Source organism: Saccopteryx leptura, chromosome 2 (assembly GCF_036850995.1).
Source record: "Saccopteryx leptura isolate mSacLep1 chromosome 2, mSacLep1_pri_phased_curated, whole genome shotgun sequence".
In the NCBI taxonomy this organism is placed as follows: domain Eukaryota; kingdom Metazoa; phylum Chordata; class Mammalia; order Chiroptera; family Emballonuridae; genus Saccopteryx; species Saccopteryx leptura.
This window is the reverse complement of record NC_089504.1, coordinates 61,457,592-61,484,623: the sequence shown is the minus strand read 5'-3', so window position 1 is coordinate 61,484,623 and position 27,032 is coordinate 61,457,592. Positions and strand designations below refer to the sequence as shown.

Here is a 27,032-nt window from a genome sequence, read left to right as displayed (position 1 = left end):
GTTCAGATAAACAGCTGAAAATTGTTCTAAAAGCATCCCACAGCTACCTCTTACATCTTCCTCTCCATTGTGCCCTCGTCTCCAGTCTATTGTCTAGTATGCCTCATCAACTATATTTTCTCCATACTCATTTATCTGAGCAATTTTTGCCATCCAGGAATCTAAACCTTGAATTGTTGTGGTAGGAGTATTTCTTAAAGAGAAATACATGCCTGAAAATGGTCCCTGACTCAGCTGCCCCCAGCAGGGCACTCACCTTCTTCTTCCTCCTCCTCTTCTTCTTCTCTTTGGCTGCTTGGGCTTGCTTGTGCTCCCAGACCAGGTTGGTCAGGTTGGCCACATACTCGTCAGTCTGCTGTAAGAGGTAAGCTAAACGCCTGTCTTTCTTTTGATCAATCAGTTTTCTGTATCCCTCTTCATCTTCGGCCTGTTAAGGAGAGAAGAGTGTGATCAGAGCATAAGAAAGGTTTGTGGATGCCTTCTCCCACTCATCCCTCCTCTGGACAGTCTGAACTCTGACTGATGGAGAGCGCAGCAAACCAAATTTTCCAGGCTGCTCGTTTCATGCACGTGGCCTAGGAGTGAGGGGACACAGGACAGTGAGAGGCCTACGTCGCAGGGCACTGGGGTTCATGGCAAAGTCGGAACACACAGCTACACTTTGTCTGGTGTGATCAAGCACCAGACTCTTTGTTCTGTGTTTCATTCATGACACAGAAAATGTTAAAATTTCCCTGATTTATCAATGTCACTGCATTACATTTAATAAAATATATAAACTGGAAAAAAAAAAAAGTTAAAATTTGACAAGTCACCTCTGACTTTATCATGTGGCTTAACGGGATGTGGAGGAGACAATTATTGTATCTGTTATGTTGCTCGATGGTATCAGACTTCACATTCTAAATGACATACATCCCCAGTCATATACACTCGTATCTGAGTGCCAGTCTGTGACCAAAAAAATGTTTATTCTTAACTTAGTATTTTGGAAGTTTTCAAATATAATTAAAAGTAGAGAGAATAGAATACTCTCTCATAAACCAACACCAAGCAACAATAATAAACTTGTGATGATTCCTGTCTTACCACTACCCCACCCTCACATCCCTTCCCTCACAATCCCCAAATGGACTGTCTTCAAGCAAATTCAAGACATAATATCCTTTCATTCATAAATATTTCAGTAAGTACTTCTGAAGTCAAGTAATCAAATGAGTATTAAACAAATAACTTCTTATAAACATTGTGATTGATAGGGACAGTCAAATTTGGGTGATTTTTTTTTTTTTGTCACAGACTGGCACTCAGTTATGAGCGTACGTGACTAGGGATGTCATTTAGAATGTGAAGTCTGATACCATCAAGCAACATAACAGATATAATTCCCTTCTTCACATCCTGTTAAGCAACATGATGAGGTTAAATGGAATAAAAACTCAGCTGTGCTCTCAGCCATTTCAAGGGAAATCTTTTATATATATATCCCAATAAAAGGACACATCAAAAATATTTTCCTCATGTGATGCAGAATAAAAGGAGCACATTGCAAAACCTTAAAGAGGCAGGTGTCCCTCCAGCCTGTGCCCGAGTGACAGCGGTGTCACCCCCCGGTCTGGCTGCTGTCTGCCCCGTGGATGAGCATGAACTTCAACTGCTATTATAACTCTAATTGCTTTTCATTATGGTTGATCTCACTTGAAGAAAGAGTAATAAAAAAAACTTCAGTTTCTCTGTTATCTGTATATTCCATCATTTAATTGCAAAAATTAATGATTTGCAAATGCCTGATCATTAGTATCAAACCAATATGTTACTAAAGTTCTAATATAGTTTCACTTCAGTTAAATCAGACAAATGTGCCTGCTTACTGCTCAAATTACTATAAAATGATCTACTTAGCTAGTTAGAATTTTATTGGGTAGTCATCTCCCTTCTTAAAAAAAGGAGAGGGACACAGAAAAACATGCTGAGAGTTTAAAATACAGTATTTACTCTCTGGGGTCCAAAAAAAATAATGACAACAAGATACAAATAGGCATGAAAAGAGACTTGGCTTGGGGCTCGGGGGGGGCATGATGTGGGGTGTAGACAGTACTATGTTAAATGGGACTCTTGAAACCATGTCAACACAATAAATTATAAATAAATTTTTTTTATAAAATGCAAACCATAATACCAGCAAGAAAGACACATCACTTAGAATTTTCCCAGGACATAATTATGGACTGAAGTTTCACACAATATTCAGGAATTATGTCACAGAATCTGTAGGTCATCTATCATCATAGAGCACACACTTTTATAAAATCCACAGGGTTCAATGAGGTCTAATTAAAAAAAACAAAACACAGACTAATGATATAAACCAGTGATTTTCAACGTTTTCATCTCATGGCGCACACAGACTAATTGCTAAAATTCTGTGGCACACCAAAAACATATCTTTTGCCAATCTGACCAAGAAAAATGTATATTTTTTATTCATTCACACCATATGGCTATTGTTGTGTTGGCTGTTGTCTTATTTGATAATTTAAGGGAAAAGAGGTCAGTACCCCTACTAAATAGTCAAGTATTGCATGTTTTAAAAATTCTAGTGGCACACGGGTTGAAAATTTGCTGATATAAACCAATCCCTTCTGTGTTATATGTCCATTAAAAAAAATAACAGTGCAAAAATAATGATCCTAGACTTTGACAATATCCCAGCTATCAATAAAAAAAAAAGCAACATTTCAAAATTAACTTAAAAATCACTTTATACACTGTTAGAGAAAAAATTTCTGACATTAAACAAAAAGACAAGGACTTCCAAGAAAGACTTTAGAGACCAAGACACACGGAACGAGATACTCAGTTCAAACCTGGTCCAGGAAAGAGGATATTTGAACTCTATCTGTTTGAAGTTCAAACAAACGTATTACTCCATTTGCTAAGCAGCTTTTACTCTCTCCTTCTGTCACGGCACGCTTGACATTCTCAACACCGAATGTGAGAGAAGCCTCTTCCTGGGTCCCTTACCATCAACCTGCGCATCCTCTCCTTCTCAATCCGCTCAGTCTCCTTCTTCTGTTCCCTTTCGGTGTTGGCATGCCAGGTGGCCACTGCTTTGGAAAGCTTCTGTATCTTCCCAGCCACAGAGCGATGGTACTCCTTAAAATCCTTTGCATGTTGCAAAATACTGTTCAGATACTCCTAAAGGATCCCAAGGGACAGAGGAAAGAACACTGAAAATCCATTTCCTTCAATGTCTTTGAAGTTTCAGAGTAGTCCAGGGAAACACTCAGCTGTATGTATTTCACAACAATGAGAAACGGGACCACTAGGAGATAGATACCCCGGTGTGTCTGCATAACTGAGGCGTACGCTGAAGGGCTGGTGGGAGAAGGACTTCTCAAGGTTCATTTTGGTGCTGGCCCATGGAAGAGAAGTCTCTGAAATTTTGAGGGCTAGCCACATGGAAATGGAAAGATGAAAAATGGAACAATAACTTTTGCTTGAAATACCTTAGAATGGTGACTCGGATCTTAGAGCTAAAATCTCAATATGTAATTTGTATACACTTTTTAAATAAAGGAGGGGTAAATGTGTACCCTTATTTACACTAAAATCCACCATTTTAAAAAATGAAATTAAGCGAGGCACTAAAGTGAGCACAGAGAGACAAACAGAACTCATAGTAGTGACCTTTGGGTCTATAATCTTCACACAGCATCAGAGTGCTTCACTCTTCCCCAGACTGGGATGAAATATCTGGTGGATTGACACCAGTTTGCAGACCAATGGTTGACAACCACTGATACTGTTATGACACAGAATCAAATACTACATCAAAATATATTCAAACCCTTAGAAAGGAATGTTTTGAAATATCTGCCCCAGTAAAACCTAAAACTGAGTCCTCTGAAGAGCCATGGATACCATATTCATATGTATTATAAAAATACTTTTTGTTTCCTTCTTTTCTTTTCCAAGTTCCCCAGGGTTTTGCTCTAGCACTCCTACCCACTCAGCAGATCTCCATGGGCTTATGAATACAACATCGGATTAGAACTACGAAAGCCCATTTACCTGGCTTGACCTAACTTTCCTCGACTATAAAATGGTGCAATCAAACTAAGTGAGTTTTGAGGAGCCTCCCTATTCTGCAATGTCCCCGCTGCTTGCCATGGTACATTTTCCAGCCATTCTGGTTCCATCCAGCTACTTAGCTGGACGTGCCTGTCAATATGAGGAAATGCAAAGCCCGGGCCTCCGTACCTGGTGCTTCTGCCGGCGCTTCCGCTCCTGCTCAATCTTCTGCTGCTTTTCCAGCTTCTCCGTCATGCGAGCTTCTCGCAGGGTCTGGCGCTTGCTCCGCTTGTAAGCTTTGGAGTTGAGAGCCGTCTCCAGGGTCGTGTCCCGGCGCATGCAGGCCACCACCTCCTGTCTCAGCTGTCAAGAGGAAAGCAGTTAGAGAGGCTCCTCAAACAGGGGCCAGACCCCTGGACCTTGCCCTTCTCTTGTTTCCATTTAGTGGGGCAGACTGGGGACTCCACAGGTTTCTCAGTCACAACTGGCCTTTTAGTAAATGAAGGCACTAAATCATACCCAGTTTATGTATTTTCAAAGATGGTATAACTTTTCTTTCTAAATAATTCAGAAAATAAGCAATTATAGAACTAAAACAGTAAAAATAATAAAGTAGATAATGGCTTTTAAATAAATTCATTCATTCTATTTAACTATTCTAACTATACTAATTAAGTAATAAGACTTAAAATGTTTTACTTTGTTTTAAATGCCATACTAACATGCTCCTCATGTTTAAAGATTAACTTTAACAATGTTCTGCAAAAGAGAATAAAAGAATTACTTCCTGTTCATGTACAATGGCATGAGATACTCAATGTTAATTCTTGGTGTCACATAAAAAATTGGAAATACTAGTTTAGGCTTCCTCTCACTTCTTTTCTCTTTTCTTTTTTATTAAGTGAGAGGGGGAGATAGACAGACTCCCACATGCGCCCCAACCGGGATCCACCCGGCAATCCCCTTCTGGGGCCGATGCTCGAATCAACCAACCTATCCTCAGTGCCCAGGGCTAATGCTTGAACCAATCGACCCACTGGCTGCAAGAGGTGAAGAGCAAGAAAAGGGGGAGATGGAGGGAAAAGAAGCAGACGGTTGCTTCTCATGTGTGCCCTGACCAGGGATCAAACCTGGGAAGTCTGACACGTTGGGCCAACACTCTATCCACTGAGCCAACTGGCCTGGGCCTCCCACTTCTAACAATGATATTCTTTGCAAGATAGTCAAAGTTGCCCTGGCCAATAGGCAAATGTAATCCCAAATCTATATGACAATTGCAAGCGAGGCTGCCTTGTGATTTTAATCACATCCTCCAACAGACCAAGTCATGCAATTCAATACTTCCAAAATACTTTCATTAATTAATAATTCATTTTGCATGCCCCAAGACTTGAACTAAACAGACTCATCAGACTGGCAACAAAGTGTTCCTTTTCCCATTTGGTTAATGAGGCAACATGCAGTCCAGGAGACCTGCACCTTTTGGGTCCATAAGACAAAACTCTACAAAGTGAAAATTAGCTCTATTTCATTCTACTATGTAGTTTCCTATTGATTTAGCAATTCCAAATCAGATCATTATACTAGCTTTTATTAGTCAGGGACTATTAATAAACATGGCAGGAACAATAGATAATTCACTGATTTCTCAATATGTAGGTCTGACATGATCAAAGGCACCAAACTTGTGATGAATAATCAACAGTTACAAAATACAGGTTTATGTTTTTCTATAGATGATGAACAATTAATTTAGTAGAGTGGCTATCATCTTTGTTAAAATATTTTCATGGCCTGGCTAGGATTATATGTTAGTATTTACAAAGAAGTTCTGATCGACCACCTCACTGTTTCTCTTCGGAGTCATAAATGCAAACATGAGCTATCTTGTTTGTTCTCAGGGTTTCATCCATAGTAACAAACTGCCAGAATTCTTACTTTGTAAACCATAATATAAGAGAAAAAAAAATGAGAAAAACAAAATAATAAGCAACGCTATGCTTCTAGTCTAAAAGATATACTACCTTACTAAGTTTATATCTTTATAACAATATTAGACTTAAGGAAACATACCAATCTCGAACAATTACATTTACTTCTTAACACCTCAGGTTTGCTGGGGAAAAGGCATTACCTGACGTTGAAAATTGAGTAACCGAAGTGCTTTCAGTTCTACAGTTGCTTTGGTTCGTAAATCTGGCGGCAAAGAGCCAGGCAGATTTTCCAGTTCTTGTATCCTGTGAGCTATGCGAGCCTGAAGTCTAAAGGACATAATAAAATAGGGAGAGAAGAGGTGAAAATATACATTACAGTTCAGTCATAAATGATAAACAATAACAGGATCAAGTTCATGGCAAAACCTATTCTAGACACTCACGGCTGATTTCTTACACCCAACTGGATTTTCTGATGTTAAACAGAGAAGAGTTACCCTTGCATGAATGCAGACAGGTGTTATATGTTGCTTAACACTCTGGTCTTGTACATAACCTTTCTCTGATTCCTACGAAAGAAGGCTCATGGTCCATGTAGAAGGACTGTCAAGTGCCATTGCTTGCTCTGAACAGAGAGAGAAAGTAAGAGGCAGGAAACTCTGACTTGCTCCCAAACGCCCCGCCAGCCACAGTGCAAGGCTGGAACAACAGTTTTCTTTCTAACTTCTGGTTCTGTCCTAAGGCAGTGGGGCCATTGGCCCTGCTTGCCAAGACGCTGATGACAATGCCCTTCAAAGCTGAGTGAACAAGAGCAGTTTTAGGTGCTAAGGCCACAGAAATCAGCCAGCCCAAAACATTCAGAGAGAGCCCTGCCAACCAAAGCCACTTTCTCTTTGAGCAGTGCTTGCTGGAGAAAAAAAGAAAAGGCAAGTTAGGAATTTTTAAAAAATATGGTTTGGGCAACAGCAAATAGCAAAGCAAACACTATTTAAAAACTAAGTTTCTAGAAAAGCATTGCTAGGGAATTCTCATTTTAGACGCCATCAAAAATATATATAACTGCAGGTAGTTCCTCATAAAAGACATCCCATTTTTGTTTATTCATTTGGGATACCATTACTGTTACCCATATAAATTTCTGGTTTTAGAGTTCACTTGGACCCTTTTCTTACAAATAATTACATGCCATTTAAATCTATTTTTAGAACTGTTTCACCCAAAAAGTAGTGCAAAACTGTCTTAGAGGAGACTTCAACAAAGAAAGAATAGTAATAAAAAAGGCAGTAAGTTAAACTAAGTTGCTTGACCCGCGGAGGAGCAGTGCTTCAACGTCGACTTGAAACACTGAGGTCGTGGGTTTGAAACCCTGGGCTTGCCTGGTCAAGGCACATATGGGAGTTGATGCTTCCTGCTCCTCCCCTCCCCCATCTCTATCTCCTCTCTAAAATAAATAGTCTTAAAAAAATAAACGAAGTTAACATTAACTGCACTGAGTTCAGTATATTTGGTGCACCATTTTATTAATTCTCTCTCTCTCTCTCTCTCTCTCTCTCTCTCTCTCTCACACACACACACACACACACACACACACACACACACACGCACACACACACACACCTACAAGGTACAATGGTGCTTTGTTACTGATGAGAAAATAGAAGCTTGGAGATATTAAGAAACATGTAACTTCACAAAGTTAGTAAAGGAGGGACTCTAGATTGAACCTCCTTTGTCTAATACCAAAACCACTACAGAATAATTAAAAAATACTTTGAGAACTTTCATGGATCTCAACTATAAACATTGAAGATTATGTTAAAAATTAGTATTATGGTTTCATCAGTCTGTATGAAAAAGTATAACCTATAACTTAGATGCTACAAATTATCTTGAGATTTCATATAGCCCAAATATCAAAATGATTTTTTTAAAACCTTACAGTTGTTTACTTTGGTAGAAAAATAAATGTCTTCTTTTTCAAAATTAAAAAAAAAAGAGAATGCATGATTTTTCATTGACCTCACTGAAAATAATATTGACAGATTCCTATTTTATTTAGTACATACATGTTATTCTGATTTATCACAAATATATTTTTCTTTCTATTTTTTTAGAGAGACAGAGACAGACAGAAAGGGAGAGAGATAAGAAGCATCAACTCATAGTTGTGTCACCTTAGTTCTTCATTGATTGCTTTCTCATATGTACCTTGACCTGGGCAGAGCTCCAGCTGAGCCAGTGACCCCTTGCTCAAGCCAACATCCTTTGGGCTCAAGCCAGCAACTTTGGGCTTCAAGCCAGTGACCTTTGGGCTCAAGCCAGTGATGAGAGGTCATGTCTATGACTCAAGCCGGTGTCCTCGCACTCAAGCCGGTGACCTCGCACTCAAGCTGGTAAATCCACACTCAAACCAGATTAGCCCATGCTCAAGTCGGTAACCTCAGGGTTTCAAACCTGGGTCTTTAGCATCCCAGGCCGACACTCTATCTGCTGTGCCACCACCTGGTCAGGCTATCATAAACTTTTATGATATGGTTCTTTTTGGTCAAATTGTTCCAACTCTCCCAACTTCTTCTACATTTCTTTTAATATTGATACTCATGAGATTATTACTGGTATGTGGGTTTTTTTTTTTTAATTTTCACTGCCTGAAACAAATATCTACTTCATTTATCCAGTTCAATTTCTTAAATAGCCACGTAGCCCAAAATTCTCAAATACTACAACAGATAATACATCTTAAAAATCAAGATATTAAGGCCCTGGCTGGTTGGCTCAGCGGTAGAGCATCGGCCTAGCGTGCAGAGGACCCGGGTTCGATTCCCGGCCAGGGCACATAGGAGAAGCGCCCATTTGCTTCTCCACCCCTCCGCCACGCTTTCCTCTCTGTCTCTCTCTTCCCCTCCCGCAGCCAAGGCTCCATTGGAGCAAAGATGGCCCGGGTGCTGGGGATGGCTCCTTGGCCTCTGCCTCAGGCGCTGGAGTGTCTCTGGTTGCGACATGGCGACGCCCAGGCTGGGCAGAGCGTCGCCCCTGGTGGGCGTGCCGGGTGGATCCTGGTCGGGCGCATGCGGGAGTCTGACTGTCTCTCCCTGTTTCCAGCTTCAGAAAAATGAAAAAAAAAAAAAAATCAAGATATTAAGAGAAAAATCTATTGTGGATTTCTTTCAAATAAATAATTTAAAGAAAAATCATAGTGAAACAATTTTATTTTTGTAGAATAAAGGCATACTAGTAATATAAGGAAAATTAAATATACTGTGGGGTGAGATGAGGGCCAATGATATGGTTCTTTTACTTCCTTGGTTCTAGAGTCACTGCAGACCTTTTTTACTTGAAAATCCCAGAGCCCAACATATTCAGGTTTACATTCTTTGACAAAGTGGGTCAGGTGCTAAATTAAAGAAATAGCTTCTTTGTCCTTCATCTTCTAAAAGTCTAAATAAATAATCTTAGGACAGCTGGACTGACACTGCAGAGATTAAATCACACTGAACCAGGCAGGGAGAAGTTGGGAAGTAGAGAGGGGAAGAAAGGAGGTAGAGACTGGGGGGGCTTGCAGCCTTGGGTGTGAGTGGGCACTGGAGTGGGTGAGGAGCTTGGGGTGGAGGGTACACCTCTTCCTGAAATGACTGCTTCTCCCAAGGGCCCAGTAATTTGTCACTGCATCTCAGATTCCACAGCACAGCAGAATCTCTCCTTTATGAAAGGAAGGCAAGAAGGAGTGTACAAAGTACATATGTGAAAGCGGCAGGAGAAGGGGAAGGGTAGTTTCCATAGTAAAATGATATGTATGCAATTCTGCACATACTGGGCGGTGGCAGGAACAGAAGGACAGGAGGGGATTCTTTAACACAGAAATATTTATTTTTTTGTGGTGGTGGTTGTTAATAGAAATCTTCATTTTAAATAATGCTTCTCTCTAGACAATCTCAGCTTCCTATCAATGGGATTCAGCAGGTAGTCCGATAAAGGGATTCAGGATTCTAAACTTCCCGAAACAACAGATGTAATACTGCATGACTGCAGGAGACTCATTTAGTGTCCTCACAAGCACAGAAAATTGAAGCAAAAATAGGTCACTCAAGTTTTTCATACAGATTGAACAGTAAATCAAGAGGGGTGACTGCTCTGCCAAGAGAAAGAGCCCCATTAAAGCAACAGATATTTGTTCAGGTCCAGAGGAGAAGTTTATGATTCCTGTAGGAGAGTTATTTGAACAGAAAATGACACTGGCACATTTTGTTCCTTCAAGGAGCTGAGTGACACTTTTAAAAAAAGAGAGAGGGAGACTGACTCTTTGAAACTCTGCTGATAAAGTGGCCCTTGGTAATTTTTAAGAAGGAGTTCTCAGGATTGCAATGAATACCAGGGCAGGAAAAAAAAGAAAGAAAGAAAAAACAGACTATGCCTACTTCCTGAAGCAAGGAGAATGGACTACTGTTTTTCAGACTAAATTCTGACTCGAAACCAAAGTGGGCTAACAGACTAGAGAGGCTCTTCCTTCGAATGAGAAATGCATTTCTCATACAAACATACGTGGAACTGATTGATATGCAAAGGTGACAATGTCTGGAGCACTTCTGCCCAAACATCTAACTCTAAATGAAAGAACTAAAGTTAGGTATATTGACGGGGCAGAGACAGAGTGCCAAAAAGGCAAGACACACCCACATAAATAGAACAGGGAATATCTCTGTGACACTAATACAAAGAAAAACAATAAAACTCCATCATAAGAGAAAGGTGTTCAAGCAAAATGGATACAATTAAACTGGAAAAACTTTTAACTGGAGACTTTGTACAGATCTGAGCCAAAATATTCCTATGCATAAACTTATTTATGCTATCACTAAATAAAGAAGGTCAATTTGTCAAATTCATGATTTTATGATGAACAAGAAAAAACAGCTAAGGTACTCAACATTAAAAAACATTTTAAAAAAATTTTTTTAGAAAATTAATAGGGTGACATTGATCAGTAAGAGTACATAGGTTTCAGGTAAACATTTCTATACCACTTCAACTGTTGATTATGTTGTATACCCATCACCTAAAGTAAAATCATTTTCCATTACCTTATATTTGTTCCTCTTTTACACTACTCCATCTACTCCCCCATTTCTCCCTCACCCTGATAACCATTTCACTTTTATCTATGTCCATGAGTCTGTTTTATATCCCATCTATGTGTGAAATCATACAGTTCTTAGCTTTTTCTAATTTACTTATTTCACTCAGTATAATGTTCTCAAGGACCATCCATGCTGTCGTAAATGGCACTATGACATCATTTCTTATGGCTGAGTAGTATTCCATTGTATGTATATACCACATCTTTCGTGTGTGTGTGTGTGTGTGTGTGTGCGTGCGCGCAGTTTTATGAAGTGAGAAGCAGGGAGGCAGAGAGACAGACTCCCACATGCACCCAACTGGGATCCACCCAGCATGCCCACTAGGGGTTGATGTTCTCCCTATTTGAGGCATTGCTCCATTGCAACCAAAGCCATTCTAGTGCCTGAGGCAGAGGCCATGGAGCCATCCTCAGCGCCCAGGCCAACTTTGCTTCAATAGAGCCTTGGCTGCAGGAGGGGAAGAAAGAGATAGAAAGGAGAGGGGGAAAGGTAGAGAAGCAGATAGGCACTTCTCCTATGTTCTCGGGCCAGGAATCAAACCCATGACTTCCACATCCTGGGCCAATGCTCTACTGCCGAGCCAACAGGTCAGTGCTCCACATCTTCTTTATTCAATCCTCTATTGAAGAACACTTTGGTTGTTTCCATGTCTTGGCCACTGTGAATAATGCTGTGATGAACATAGGGGTGCATGTGTCTTTACTTACCAATGTTTTCAAGTTTTGGTATTAGATACCCAGTAAAGGGATTGTTGGGTCATATGGCAGCTGTATTCTTAATTTTTTGAGGAATCACCATACTTTCTTCCATAATGGTTGTACTAGTTTATAATCTCACCAGTAGTGAATAAAGGCTCCTTTTTCTCCACAACCTCTCCAACGCTTGCTATTACCTGTCTTGGTGATAATAGACAATCTAACAGGTGTGAGATCTAATAGACAATTTATCTCACTGTAGTTTTGATTTGCATTTCTCAATTAGCTAGTGAAGATGAGCATCTTTTGATATATCTGTTGGCCATTTATATGTCCTCTTGGAAGAAGTGTCTGTTCAGGTCCTCTCCCCATTTTATAATTGGATTGTTTGCATGTTTGTTGCTGAGCTTTTTGAGTTCTTTGTATATGTTAGATCTTAACCCCTTATTGGAGCTGCTGTTTGCAAATATCATCTCCCATTTAGTTGGCTGCCTATTTGTTTTATTGTCAAGTGTATTTTTGTACAGAAGCTTCTTATTTCTGTGCAGAAGCTTTTTAGTTTGATATACTCCCATTCATTTATTTTTGCCTTAACTTCCCTTGCCTTTGTGGTCAAATTCATAAATTATTCTTTACAGCCAAGGTCCATGAGTTTAGTACCTGTGTTTTCTTCTATATAATTGATTGTTTCAGATCTTACATTTAGGTCTTTGATCTATTTTGAATTGAGTTTTGTGCAGGGGATAAAATTGCAGTCAAGTTTCATTCTTTTGCATGTGGCTTTTCCAATTTTCCCAGCACTATTTATTGAAGAGGCTTTCTTCCCTTCATTGTGTGTTTTTGACTCCTTTGTCGATGATTAACTGCCCATATATGTGAGGTTTTATTCTGGGCTCTCAATTTTGTTCCATTAGTCTGTATGTCTGTTTTTCTGCCAATACCATGCTGTTTTGCTTATCATGGCTCTATAGCATAATTTGAAGTCAGGTAGTGTGATACTTCCAGCTTCATTCATTTCCTCAGGATACCTTTGTCTATTTGGGATTTTTTATGGTTCCATACAAACCTGGTGATTTTTTGTTCTATTTCTTTAAAAAATGACATTGGGATTTTGATTGGGATTGCATTGAATTTGTATATTGCTTTGGATAATATGGCCATTGTAACTATGTTGATTCTGCCAATCCAGGAACATAGAATATTTTTCCACTTCATTATGTCTTTTTCAATTTTTTTCAACAATGTTTTGTAGTTTTCAGTATATAGGTCTTTCACATCCTTTAAGTTTATTCCTAGGTATTTTATTTTTTTGTTGTTGCAATTATAAAAGGAATTATGTTTTTTAGTTCCTTTTCTGAATTTTCATTATTGGGAGTATAGGAAAGCAACTTCAATTTTCATGGACAAAGTAAGTAATATAACAACAGTCAAAGAAATGAATATGTTAAAATTTTTTCTGACAAATGATTTTGTTCAAAGTTAGTTTATAAAACTGTAAAAGAGACTTTTTTAATACCTTGCTCAAATCCTTGACCAAAAGGTAAAGATATACTGGACCTTCCAGTTATCAACGCTAAAGGCTAAGGAAGCCATTCTCTCAAAGAGGGGCAAATGGAAATATTTCTTAAGATGTGTTTACAAGGACCTAAGGGACTTAATCTAACCTTTTTTTAAGGGACAAGTTTAATCTCAGCAGGTGAACAATTTTCTTCATACAGGCAGAAGCCAGCTATTGCTCTATGAAAGAGAAAAAGGATGTCCCTGCAACGTAGCCAGTGCAAACCTGTGCTTCTGCTCAAGATGGCCATGGAACTGTCCTGTCCAAAGAACCCTCCAGCTGTTTGGACCCACAGTTGCCAGATCAATCGTTCTCAGCTTTATACAACAGAAGATGAGACATTTATCAAGTAATAAAAATAATATAAAAAATAGCCATTCCATCACTTTCTATTATACAATGCTTATAATTTAAAAGATACTGACAGATACATTTTTTTTTATTGCTACAGAAGTAAAGAACAAAAGGTCTTCAATGCACTAGAACAGGCTAAATAGTACTACTTATTATTGTATACTGAGGGAGGCTTCCATTAAGATCAGTTCTAAAAAAGATGCTAAAATGAGCTCAGTACAAGAAAGGTCAGCATTAAAATTCTGGTGAAAATGATAAAGTTAAGTTATGGGTCACTAAAATACACATACAAAATACAACACAGGCTGAATAAGGAAAAAAATACAGATGTATTTCTAGGTACAGAGAGTGTCTCAGATGTCATGAGGGTTAATTCACATAACTCTATAAAGGTACTGATAGTTTTGTGCTTTAGGGTAAGAAAAATAATGTTCACTCTTAGGAAATCAGAATTTTAGAGTAATTAAATGATACTCTCAATCCCATTTACTGTCATTTAAAAAATACTTTTGACTTTTTATAGCAACATAAAGAAAAGACTGCATATAAATAGTTTTCCTGTCCAAAAAATATTTGCTAATATTTGACTTTATAATACACAATTGCCCTGGCCGGTTGGCTCAATGGTAGAACACCCACCAGAATGTGGATGTCCCAAGTTCGATTCCTAGTCAGGGAACACAGGAGAAGTGCCCATCTGCTTCTCCACCCTTCCCCCTTTCACTTCTCTCTCTCTCTCTCTCTCTCTCTCTCTCTCTCTCTCTCTCTCTCTCTTTCTATCCCCTCCTGCAGCCATGGCTCAATTAGAGTAAGTTGGCCCAGGTGCTGAAGATGGCTCTATGGCCTCCTCAAGGGCCCCAGATGTGCAGAGCATTGCTCCCTAGTGGACCTGCTAGGTAGCTCCCAGCAGGGGCACATGCGGGAGTTTGTCTCTGCCTCCCCTCTTCTTACTAAATAAAAACAACAACAACAATAATAATAATAATACACAGCAATTATTCACCCAACAGTCTGTCTATCAACATTGAAATAATAATTGATAAGTATCTAGCTCCCTAAGAATACATGAATGCCAGAAAGAGCAACATAAAAGCTCTTAATTGAAGATTAGCAATAGTAATGAAACTAGTTATATTCTTTATCCAAAAAATGCATACATTTAATGCCAAGTTATTGTGCTTTCTTTCAGAATAACTCTCAAAGCTTGGTATTTTAATGTAGTAATAAGTCATGTATTTTTCAATAAAGTTTAAGATAATATTTTAAAAGGGAGTTTACATATTGTTTACTAACATTCCATATATATTTTTTAAATTTGTCCATTGATTTGAGGGGGTGGGGAGGGAAAGAGAGAAGCATTAACTTGCTGTTCCACCCAGTTGTTACATTTAGCTGTGCAACTCACTGGGTGCTTTTCCCATGTGCCCTGACCAAAGATTAAACCTGCAACCTTGGCACCCCGGTACAATGCTCCATCTACTGAGCCACCTGGCCAGGGCATTCCCTATAATTTTTAAATTCTAATTTTCTTTTAAGTTAAACCATTTTTGTGCAATAATGGTAATAGCTTATTTGTATTAAATGTCTTTGTGTCATTTTATCCCCCCACCCCATCCATTAGAAATACTCTAATACCTTCTTTTAACAAGTGAGGAAACAGAGTCACAGAATAGAGACAAAACTTAAATAACACAGCTAGTAAGTATAGTAAGTAAGTGACAGAACTTGCTTTCTGTCTAACTCCAGAAACCATGATCTTAGCTTTATTTTAATCTTGACTCAACACTTACTGGGCTCCCTTTCCCACTAACATTAACTGTTTACATCAGGGTTCTGCTGATTACAGCCTATGAGCCAAATCCTGCCCACAGCCTGTTTTTATAAATAAAGTTTTATTGGAACACAGTCAGCCCATTACTGTCTATGGCTGCTTTCTCACTCAAAGGGCTGAGCTAGAGCTGTTGTAAAAGAGACCATATGGCCCTGCAAAGTGTGAAATATTTACTACCTGGCCCTTCGCAGAAAAGGTTTGGGTTTGCCAACCCCTGACTAAGATAAATGTGCCAGACCAAGTCAAAACTGAGTTTCTGGAGGAAGAGTTTAAATACAGACGCCATATGAAGACACTTACATACGGCTTACTCCTAAAGTTGAACCAAGGCATAAGCCTTTAAAAAAAGCATAAATTTAAACAAAACATATATTAATATGTCAATCTACTGAAGTATGCTTTACTCTCATGAGACCTGAAGGTCCGGCCAACACTCAACATCTGACCAGCTCACAGTCACCATTCAAGGCCAAGCCAACAAACTAAATCAAGGAACGGCATAATCTACATGTGAGATGACCACTTTCTGGGATTCACAGGAACTCCAGGCTGGGCTTGTGACCTTCATATGCCCAAAGCCAAACACAGTGCCTAGCATGTACAGGAATTGATAAAAGTTTTCTCATTAAATAGTGAAAATCACAGTTCTGCCAACCCAGAGCCATCAGAGCCCCACCCCCCCACCTCCCCAACCCCAGTGGGAAACAAACTTCTTTGCGACTTCATTCTGAAATCATTCTCATAGCATGAGTTTTGGCCTCTGCTATTTCCCTTAGGCCTTTGCCTCCTCCCACAGAAAGGAATGACCACAACACTAGGAGACATGTACCCACCCCTCGGCTCATGGTACTTGCAAGAAAGAACAGAGCAGCTTCACCCCTCCTGGGGTGGAGTACATTACCTATATTCTCGCTCCTGCAGAATCTCCACGGGGTCTAGGCCTTGCGGTTTCTGAATGGGGCTGATCCGGCTCTGCTTCTGCTGCAGCTGCAGGATGGGCGAGGGCTGCCCTGGGGTGGGCTGCGGCCCCGAGGGTCCAGGCACTGCGGCTGTGGGAGGCGGCGCAGCTGCGGGGGGTGCTGGTGAGGGCCGGCCACTGGGCACTGGCACAGGCAGCTTCTGCGGGGTGCTGGGGCCACTCAGCTCCAGCCCGGGGCCTGGGGGACAAGAGCGACATGAGCAACTTGGGTGGGTCATCAACCTGCAGCCACACTAGTCCTGCCTGCTATGCCCCTGGAGCCTAATGATACAGACAAGTAAATGTCTCAAGAAAAAAAAAAGTGGTTAAAAAATGAAAAAGCAAGAAAGGTTGGGGAGGAAAAGGGTGGGGGGAGGTGGAAGAGAAACAAAAAGAAGCTGGAATCTATCTCCATAAGAAAAATGGCATTCAGTAATGAACATTGGTGAAAATGGCCCAAAAATGACTCTTAAGTAATAAACTGATTAAGAAATAGACTGCCAGATTTTAATGTAGGTCTACAGTAGGTTTTCAAAAAGAATTACAAATGCATTCACAGTTCAATAAACTAACAGTCAGGTGCAACCTGGGTATGATCCTAAACTCACATTTTGCAAACTGCAGGCAAGCCCCCTTTAGGCGGATCTCAGTCCCCATCTACTGTTAGAACCATGCTTTATAAATGTCCCCAGGAGCTCGCCAGTCCTCTGGTGTGACCTCAGAGGGGCACATGCTTCTCCTTAATGACTCATAAAGTATATTTCAGACTAAATCAGTGCATCTCAGAACTTTAATTTTTATTTTTTACTACATATTAGGAAATATTTCTAAAAACATTCAGTGTAGGGGGGGCATCTGCCCATTCTACCTAATAACAACTAACAAATATTAAGATTAAAGAGGGCATTTTTCTTGTGTTTTCAGGAGAATCAGCTTTGTAATCATCAATCTTATCAGAATGCACTTAATAAGTTAATTTAAAGGAACTGTCCACATTCAAATTAAGGAGTTTGAATTACTTAGTAAGTATGGACCTAACATAAGAAGTATCCCATCTCTTCTAAATGAATTTTTACTTCAAAATTATGAGTAAGATTAGTGATGCCACTAGATGATTTAGTAAATTAAAAAAGAAGACCATGTCACTAAGCAGATGTTAAAACCTCTCACAGGTATTTCTTAGAGCATTTTCTATATCTTTTCCAAGAAAAATTAAAATTATTAAACGGCAACGAAAATAATAGTCTATACACTTTGGAATGACTTAATAATTAACCATACAAAGATATACATTATAAAAAATGAAACATTTATTCCACTTCCAGCAAAAACCATTTAGAAATGAGCTTAAATGACAATGAATGGGTAGCTACAAGCAAACATTTTGACAGGAGGAATGTGACGAATTAGAACTAATTGCTTAGGAAACTACTGTGTGTGTGTGTGTGTGTGTGTGTGTGTGTGTGTGTGTGTGTGTGTGTGTGTGTGGTGTGAGTATTGTTCTTTTTTTCTCCTTCTGAAATTAAATAAAACTTTCAAAAAGATTCAGAGCTAGATAAAGACTTTTTAAGGTAACAAGTAGCTCTGGTTCTGGGGTTAATGAAAAATTTTCAAGAGAAAAATACATTTATTTTTATTTTTTATTTTAGGCATTGCAGGTGGACTATCGTAAGAGATTCTTTTCATCTAACTACTTTCTGATATTTTTCTGAATGAGAGGTCTTTTGCATAATGCATAACTTTTCATAATATTTTATACTTAGCATTTCTTTCACCTATATATAAGAAACCAATTTCTAAACATTATATCTCAGGGTTGTTAAGCTTTAGAATGAGTTATGCTGGGACATTTTAGAACATTTTTTTCCCTAGAGGTCTTTTAAAACGGTAAATTTTTCATTTTTAATGCTTTATCCAACCAAAAGAAAGGAGACAGAGATTTCTAACATTTACTTTAATTCTGTGATTCTATGAATTTCCTGAATAAGCTCAAGAAATTGGCAGAATTAAATATATTTGAAGACCTAGTATAACATACTAAATAATGGAAAAACTCCCCACCTCCAACAGAAAAGAAAACTTGGGTCTCACTGAGAAGATAAAATCATAATAACTACTTTAATCTAGTTCTCAAATTGTCTTTCCTCTTTTCAAAGTCTAATTCATCAACAAAAGCCATAACAGTGCAATAGTCTTACAAATTTCAATGATTCTGGGCATTTTTTTCTTTTTAGCATTATGGCCTGCAATTACGTATACAGAAGCTTATGATGACTCCTTGAGGTATATTCAAGTTATTCTTTTTAAAAACCACATTTTACCAAAAAAAAAAAAAAAAAGAAAAGGTATGCAGAGCATGTCTGATATCTCTGGTTCTGAATTTAGTCATGTTTAGCTTACTACTCCCATCTAAGACTGATATACTCATGGCTGGCCTTTTATTACTACATATAAAGACATTCTGATCTGGTTGTTGGATTCTTAACATTGAGAAGCAGTGAGAGATTCAAACATGGACTTACGTATCCAAAGCTCCAATTTAGAAAGTACTACAACTTGCTGTGAATTAAACAGGTACATTTAAAGTGCCCTGTATCAACAGAATAGTAAGTTTCAACTCAGCTCCATCACCTACTGGTTGTGTGAGCCTGAGCAAGTTACTTAACCCCTTTGCCTCAGTTTTCTGATCTGAAGAATGGCAATAATAACAGTACCCACCTCAGAGGGTAGTAGTGATGATTCAATGAGACAGTGTGGCCATGTGCTCACCCTCACCTCAGCATCTTTACTGCCACCAAGGACACAAAGATAAAGAAGTCTAATTGAATTACCTTTACATACACTCCACGGCAAAAGAAAGGCTTTTAGGAAATTTTGTACTGTATTAGCTGGAAACTTTGGAGTACTATTTTTACAGCGAACTCCAGAATGTTTCTATAGTTTAACACAACTCAGCACAAATACTCAGATAAGCTGGCTTGCCGTGTGCTTCCTGGAAATCTGCTATCAGTCACTTCTAAGCAAATTCTTTTCCTAACTAAACAAGTTAGTTTATTTATTGCCTGGGTCTATTTTCTACTCCCTCCAACAGATTATATAAAAACTTCTATTTACAGAGGCTGGGGACAGAATGCAGCTTACCAAAATTAAACATGCCCAGAATGTCACCACCTATTCCTTAGGGTTTATGCCTGTCCCTCAGGAGTTGAGCTGCCTACCTGGATTTGCTATTGACAAAAATCATCTCTACAACAGATACTTGTGGTCTGCTACGTGACAAGACTCTCCCTAGAATCTTCAGATGGAAGACAAATTACATTCTTTAGCTTATCTCCTGCTCCCTCTCCAATGTAAACAATCCAGGTTTAATTGTCAGAAACACACGATGAATCTGCTTTAGACTTCAGCTTAGAAGTCAAGGTAGAGGTGCCCTGACACTCCTGAGGGGCACCCCAGTAGAGCCAAGAGGCTGAGGGGTTTAACTGGATGCACTCCATGCCTGATTATAAGAAACAGGTCCAAACTCATCAAAACACCTGAGCATCACATGTACAGAATATCTGTGCATTCAGTGGTCCCTGTTTGCCTGCTGGCACTCAAGGACAGTTATGCAAATAACAATTCCGTGCAATGAATAAGGATTTAAGTGGTTTCCAAAGGTTAAAAAAAGAAATGTAATAAAGTGTACTTAAATGAACATACCAAGAAACTTTAGATAACTAAAAAAAATGGGGAAAGGGGGAAGGGACAAGCAGTGAAAAAACTTAGTAATAAAACTTTTACTTTCTCCCATTCAGTCCTTTCTGCACCCCACCCCCGAATCCAAACCTTTTTCAGTTCCCATTTTTAATTTTGGTTTAGTCTCTAAAAGGAAAAATGGATCAAAATGAAAAGAAAAATGATAGCTTAGATTTGAGTGGAGCCCATGACAGGACTGAAGAGTTATTTGTTCGGTGTAAGATTCCTCCAGTCAAACTGTAATTCTCTGGTGGTAGCTAAGATGATGTCAATTCTGTGATTTGTAACTTTGGAGAAGGTTTGAGGCAGACCACCCCAGCCAAAAAGATTCTCTTCACACATGAATAACACCAGAAAATGGGAGGAAAAAAAATGAAATCACAGCCACCTCCAGTAAGTGAACATACTTAAACTTATTTTTTTCTGAAATATTAGTATTTATAAGTAATTATACTTTTTAATTTAAATATTGGTATGCAGAGATACATACACTCCCATGTTCATTGCAGCATTATTCACAGTGGCCAAGACATGGAAACAACGAAAGTGACCTTCAATAAAAGATGGGATCAAGAAGTTGTGGTACATATATATAGTGGAGTACTACTCAGCCATAAGAAATGATGACATAGTGCCATTTACAACATGGATGGACCTTGAGAACATTATATTAAATGAAATAGGTAAATCAGAAAAAGCTAAGAACTATATAATTTCACATATAGGTGGAATATAAAACTGAAACTCAGGGACATAGATAAAATTGAAGTCGTTAACAGAGCAGGGTGGGGGGATAAAGAGGGACAAATATATGGTGACAGAAAATGATTTGACTTTGGGTGATGGGCACACAACACAATACACAGTTCAAATGCTATTGAGAAGTCCACCTGAAACCTATGCACTCTTGTTGATCAATGTCATCACCCCATTAAATTTAATTCCTCAATAAAAAGAAAATGTAAGTAATCATACCTTTTTCAAAAAGGGGAAAAGATAAACAATAACAATTAATAAAAGGTAATTTTAACTTTAAACATATTTTTTTCCTTATTTTGACTTGTCCTACATGCCAATTCAAAAAAACAAGAAAAAAAAAAAAGCCAAAACCTTTGTCAAGTAAGATTATCATCTCCCTGTGAAACCTGAGATTTGGGGAAAAGTTCAGCAATGCTGTCAATACAACCTCCTTCCCAGGGGCAGGAGTGGGTCTGCTCTATGTGAAAGGGTATCTTCTTTCCTCCTCTACCCAGGGCCTCCTTGCCTACTCTGGCATAAAACACATTCTGCCCAAATATTTTCACTTCTAGTGAAGTCTGACTCCTGGAAATACAAAAGACACGAGCAGTGAGTAATAAAATGAATTCCTCCAAAATGACAGAGGCCTGATTGAAGGAAGATGTAACACTGCGCTGGGTTTAAAAAAAAAAAAAACGAAGCCCTTTCCTCTGGACATGATCCAAAAAATGCACAGGATTTTGTTTATTGGGACATGAAGCACTTGTTACGTGAGTATCCAGAGAACTGGAACTTCATCCTTCAACCTTCCCGGAGAAAACAACATGCACAGGTCATCCTCCAGCCCAGCGGTTCTCAACCTGTGAGTCACGACCCCGGCGGGGGTCGAACGACCAAAACCCAGGGGTCGCTTTAGGTTGAGAACCGCTGCTCTAGCCCCTGTACCTCTGCAGTCTACCAGCGAGATGAGGGCAGACCACCGGGAGGGCATACACGGACTGTCTCATCTCCAACCAGGATCTGTCACAGCCTCAGTTTGGATGTAAGAAATCGGCCGTGTGGGTTCTGTTATAGTGTTTATGATGAACAGATGTCATGGATGTCTCTATCATGCAGGGCCTCTTACAATAATAACAGTAATTAAAAAGTAATTCTACCTGGGATATCTACTTTATACTATCATGCTAGAAATGGGCCTGTGCCCTCCGCAAAATGGTAAGCAACTTCCTTCCAAATGGTGAGAATTAGGTACCTGCCCCTGCCTCTCCTTTCTCGACTGCCTCAGAACTCCATCATCTTGAACGCTCTGACGTGGCAACCATGACATCTCCTGTGGCCCCACCATGCCTGGTCTCAACTTCTGGTTCCCTTTGTTTCTGATTTTCTACTTGACAATTAATTATTCCACTGCAGGTATGTTTCTTGGATGCCTTCCCAAATGCTTTTCACAACAAAAAGGGGTAGAATTAAATAAACCAACGGACATAAAATGTCTCGAGGAGTAGATTCGAGGAGCACATTTTGGCGATGGAATGCACTGCGTGCAGGGGTTCTTAAACCCCAGTATGGGAATGGAACCGCTTGAAAGAGAATGCAAAATCATAGGGGATAGTGCTTTTTCTCCTACTACAACCTTGTATCAGAGACCCCAAAGGTGAAGAAGCATTGTTCCAGGACTAACAGCTAACAGCAAAAAAAAAAAAAAAAAGAATCTTGGCCAACTAACTGAAGCAAGACAAGGGAGCTGGCCAGCTAGGTACAACAAAAGGCTCAAACAGCCCTGGGCTATAGCAACCTGGAGCTTCAGAGCCATTCTCAGTCTTTCTCATCCAAGCCAGACCATCACATCGCTCATTTGGTTGCACATTAACCTACCAGATGGTCTGTTGAAGTTAACAAGGGCCTGCTGCTGCTGCGGTTGCGGGGGCTGGGGTGGCGGCTGCTGTGGCGGTGGCTGCTGCTGCTGCTGCATGCCAGGTAACGTCCTTTTCCCCTGGACTGCAAGCTGCAGTGTTTCAGGGAGGTGCTGGCCTCGGGCCAGCATTTTGTAAGCTAAAATCTGAGCTCGCAGCTGATGCAGCTGGACAGGACTAAAAGGCGAGGGACCTCTGTTGGTCTGGTTCATCGCCTGAGGATCGCCGGGGATGAGGGGCCCTGGCTGGTTCGGTGGCATCTGGGGTGGGGTTGGGCCGCCTCCCGATGACATAGGGCTGGAAATATGCTCTGTGGCTCCCAATGGAGATGGATGTGGTGACATATAACCTAGAAGAAAACACAAAAGGAAAATCACAGGCTGCCTTTGATAACGTAGAAAGAGAGGCATTCCTGAATATTTTGATAATTTCAACAGTGCTGTCTGATAGAAATTTAAAGTATATGTAACTTAATCATGACATAATTATATATATATGTAATTTAAAATTTTCTAGATTTCTGCTCAAGATGTTGGCATCAGTAAACAGTACTTGAATCCTCCCATAACCATATCAAAAGTACAACTAAACTACAGAACCTCATTCAGAACCACCTGAAATCTGGCTGAATGAAAGTCCTACAACTAAGGATTTAAAGAAGCCACATCGAGACTGGTAGGCAGAGTGAAGACATAGAACGGGCTGGTCCCACACACCCACGTGTGGCGCTTTGAAATCAGGGGAGGTTGTCCCTGAGGAGTGAGGGGTGCTGGCCCTACACCAGGCCTCCCAGCCTAAGGTTCCAGTACCGGAAAGAGAAGTCCCCATGACTTCTGGCTGTAAAAACAGGGGATTGTTGCTGAGGGAGACTGAGGACTGTGGGAGTCCCACGCAGTTCCTCTTAAAGGGCCCAGAAACAGATTTACTCTGATTCACTCCTTCTGAGCTCCTGCACTGGGGCAGCAGGTTGAAAGAAACCAGAGGGATAGGGGGAGGAACTGGATTATTAGGCATCAAGGAAAGAGCTGAGGGAGCAGCTTTCTGCCAGACAAAAGTGCTAGCAGAGGCCATTGATGCTTTTCTGAGACCCCCACCACCATCAGCAACACAGTCAGCAGACAGGTGCCCTATCTGAGATTCCATCAACCTGGTTCACACTGTCCTCTAGGCTAAGATGATTCCCTGAGGCCCTGACACACCCAACTTGCTGGCCCTTCCAAGCCTTTTTCAGTGGCTTTTCCATACAAACAGCCTGTATGGGCTCAGGCTTCAGACTTTCCTAAAATCTCTCAAACAAACAGCATCTGACCCATACCTCCTGCTAAGTGGTCCCAGGCCTGGCACTAGCAGTAGCCAGCCCTCGTTCACAGGTTGGCCTCTCCTGGGCACCTCCAAGCCCAGCACAAATAGCAGCCATCTGCAGATCGCTTTGTAGGTCCTATTGGTTGGCCCCAGGCAGGGCACAGGCAGTAGCTGACCTTGCACCTCCTAGGAGATCCCAGAGCCAGTGTACCCAGTGGACAGCTTCAGACCACATCAGATTATAACTCTACCACCTCCACAAAAGACATACTCAAGGGGCAGAATCTGTGAGGACCAAAGCCCCAGGAAGCAAGTCCTCCTTACAGTCAACTCCTGCACAGCAGCTACTCTGCTGTAGTTGCAGCCAGTCCTCAAAGCTGATCAGCCTGAGGGCCAATCCCTCCCAGTGACGCCAACAGCATAAAGGTTCAACTACAACAGGACAGTGCACACAGCCTAACACAGGGGCGCACCTGTAGGGCCTAGCTCCGGTGACTGAGGAGGCTGTGCCACAGGGCCCTATAGGACACCTACTACACAAGACCGCTCTACCAAGTCTGGGAGATGTAGCAGCTCTGCTTAAACACAAGGAAGCAGCAGCAGAGAATGTGGAGACAAAGAAACACATCCCAAACGAAAGAATAGGAGAAGTCTCCAGGAAAATAAAAAAGGAAACAAATAATCTACCAGACACAGAGCTCAAAACATTGGTTATACAGATGCTCAAAGAACTTACTGAGAACATCAACAAAAAAATAAGCGTGAAAAAGGAAACAGAAGCCATAAAAAAGAATCAGTCAGAAATGAGTGATACACTAACTGAAATGAAGAATAATTTACAGGGAATCAACAATAGTGCAGATTAAGCCAAGAATCAAATCAGCAATTTGAAATATAAGGAAGCAAAACACCCATCAGAATGGTAAAAAGAAAAAACAACAACATGATGGTAAGGAGCCTCTGGGATTTCAGGTTGTCGGGACATTTGCATCAAGGGGGTGCTCAAAGGAGAAGAGAGAGAGCAAGGAATTGAAAACATATCTGAAACAATAATGACAGAAAACTTTTCTAACCTGGTGAAGGAAATAGACATGCAAGTCCAGGAAGCACAGAGAGTTCAAACAAGATGAACCCAAAGAGGCCCACACCAAGACACATCATAATTAAAATGCAAAAGGTTAAAAACAAAGAAAGACTCTTAAAAGCAGCAACAGAAAAGCAGTTAGTTACCTACAGGGAAGCTCACATAAGATTTTCAGCTGATTTTTCAACAGAAACTTTATAGGCCAGAAGGGATCAGCAAGAATTTATTCATAGTGATGAAAAGCAAGGACCTACAACCAAGATTACTCTACCCAGCAAAGCTATCATTTAGGATCAAAGGATATATAAAGAGCTTCCCAGACAAGAAAAAACTAAAGGAGTTCATCACCACCAAATCAGTATTATATGAAACGTCAGTCTCCTTTAAGATGAAGGAAAAAGAAAGATTAAAAATATGAACAATAAAATGGCAATTAACACATATCAATAATTGAATCCAAAAATAAAATAAATAAAAAGCTGAACAGAAACAGACTCACAGATAGAGAACATTTTGATGGTTGCCAGATGGAAGGGGAGTTGAGGAAGTGGGTGCAAAAGGTGATGAGATTAATTAGTACAAACTGGTTGTTACAGAATAGTCATGGGGATGTAAAGTACAGCATGGGGAATACAGTCAGTAATATTCTGGTAACTGTGCATGGAGTCCGGTGGGTGCGAGATTTATCAGGACAATCACTTAGTAAGTTATGTAATATGTCTAATCACTGGGTATACACCTGAAATTAACATACTATTGTACATCAGCTATAATTGAAAAATAAAAAGATGATTAAAAGAAAGGTAAAATAAAATAAAAATTTCTAGTAGTTACATTAAAAAGTAAAAGAAACAGACAAAAAGTAATGTTAGTAATATATTTTATTTAAATCTACATAGCCAAAATATTATCATTTCAAAATATATCAAGTATTAAATAGATATTATATTGCTTTATTTTTTAGAGAGAGAGGAAGAAAGAAAGGAAGGAAGGAAGGGGAGGGGAGGGGGCCATTCATTTGTTGTTCTACTGGTTGCCTCCTATATGTGCCCTGAACAGGGAGGGATTGAACCCGCAACCTTGGTGGTTCAGGATGATGCTCTAACTGACTGAGCTAACCAGCCAGGGCTAAGATATTTTACATTCTATTTTTCATATTAAGTTATAGCACATCTCAATTCAAACTAACCACACTGCAAATGATCAATAGCCATGTGAGTCCTACAAGGCAAATGTTAGTGGCTACTGTCCACCCAAAGGAAAGGCACCAATAGGTAGTATTATATATTAAAAGGAGCTCCAAACTACAGATCAAAACATGAAGGGGTCTACTATATAACAATGAAATGAAGAGTATCTTATGGAGATAACAAATATTACTTGGTTTACTGTTATGAATATTATGAATAATTTCCAATTATCGAGGGTCTCTACTGCTGCAGGCACTGTACATATTATCTTAATTGAGTTCTCCCTGGAAACAGAGCCTGATGGAAGGACTGAGTGCTGGTGATTTATATGGAAGGTACAAGGGCACTGGCAGGGGATGGAAAGGTGGTATCATAAAGAGAAGGCAGCCAGTAAGGGGTGTGCTGTTGAGCCAGCTGCTGCATGGGTGCCTGAAAATTAATCTCATGCAGAAGCACTGGGATATAAAGTAAATTACTTGCCTCCAAATTATCCCAGGGAAGGGATCAGGAGTTGAGGTATTTATATGT

At 39.9% G+C, this 27,032-nt stretch overlaps 1 protein-coding gene across 9 annotated transcripts in view; it reads right to left on the bottom strand.

Annotated features, from left to right (window-relative positions):
- Positions 1 to 27,032, bottom strand: part of SMARCA2 (SWI/SNF related, matrix associated, actin dependent regulator of chromatin, subfamily a, member 2) — a 177,509-nt gene that overhangs the window by 127,242 nt on the left and 23,235 nt on the right. For all 9 annotated transcript variants that reach the window (XM_066368051.1, XM_066368059.1, XM_066368053.1 and 6 more), the window contains 6 exons: positions 22,891 to 23,277; positions 16,483 to 16,738; positions 6,209 to 6,335; positions 4,264 to 4,437; positions 3,025 to 3,198; positions 257 to 427 (listed from right to left, as the gene is read on the bottom strand). In XM_066368051.1, the coding sequence (XP_066224148.1) occupies positions 257 to 427; positions 3,025 to 3,198; positions 4,264 to 4,437; positions 6,209 to 6,335; positions 16,483 to 16,738; positions 22,891 to 23,277 (1,289 nt within the window). The remainder of the gene's footprint in view (positions 1 to 256; positions 428 to 3,024; positions 3,199 to 4,263; positions 4,438 to 6,208; positions 6,336 to 16,482; positions 16,739 to 22,890; positions 23,278 to 27,032) is intronic.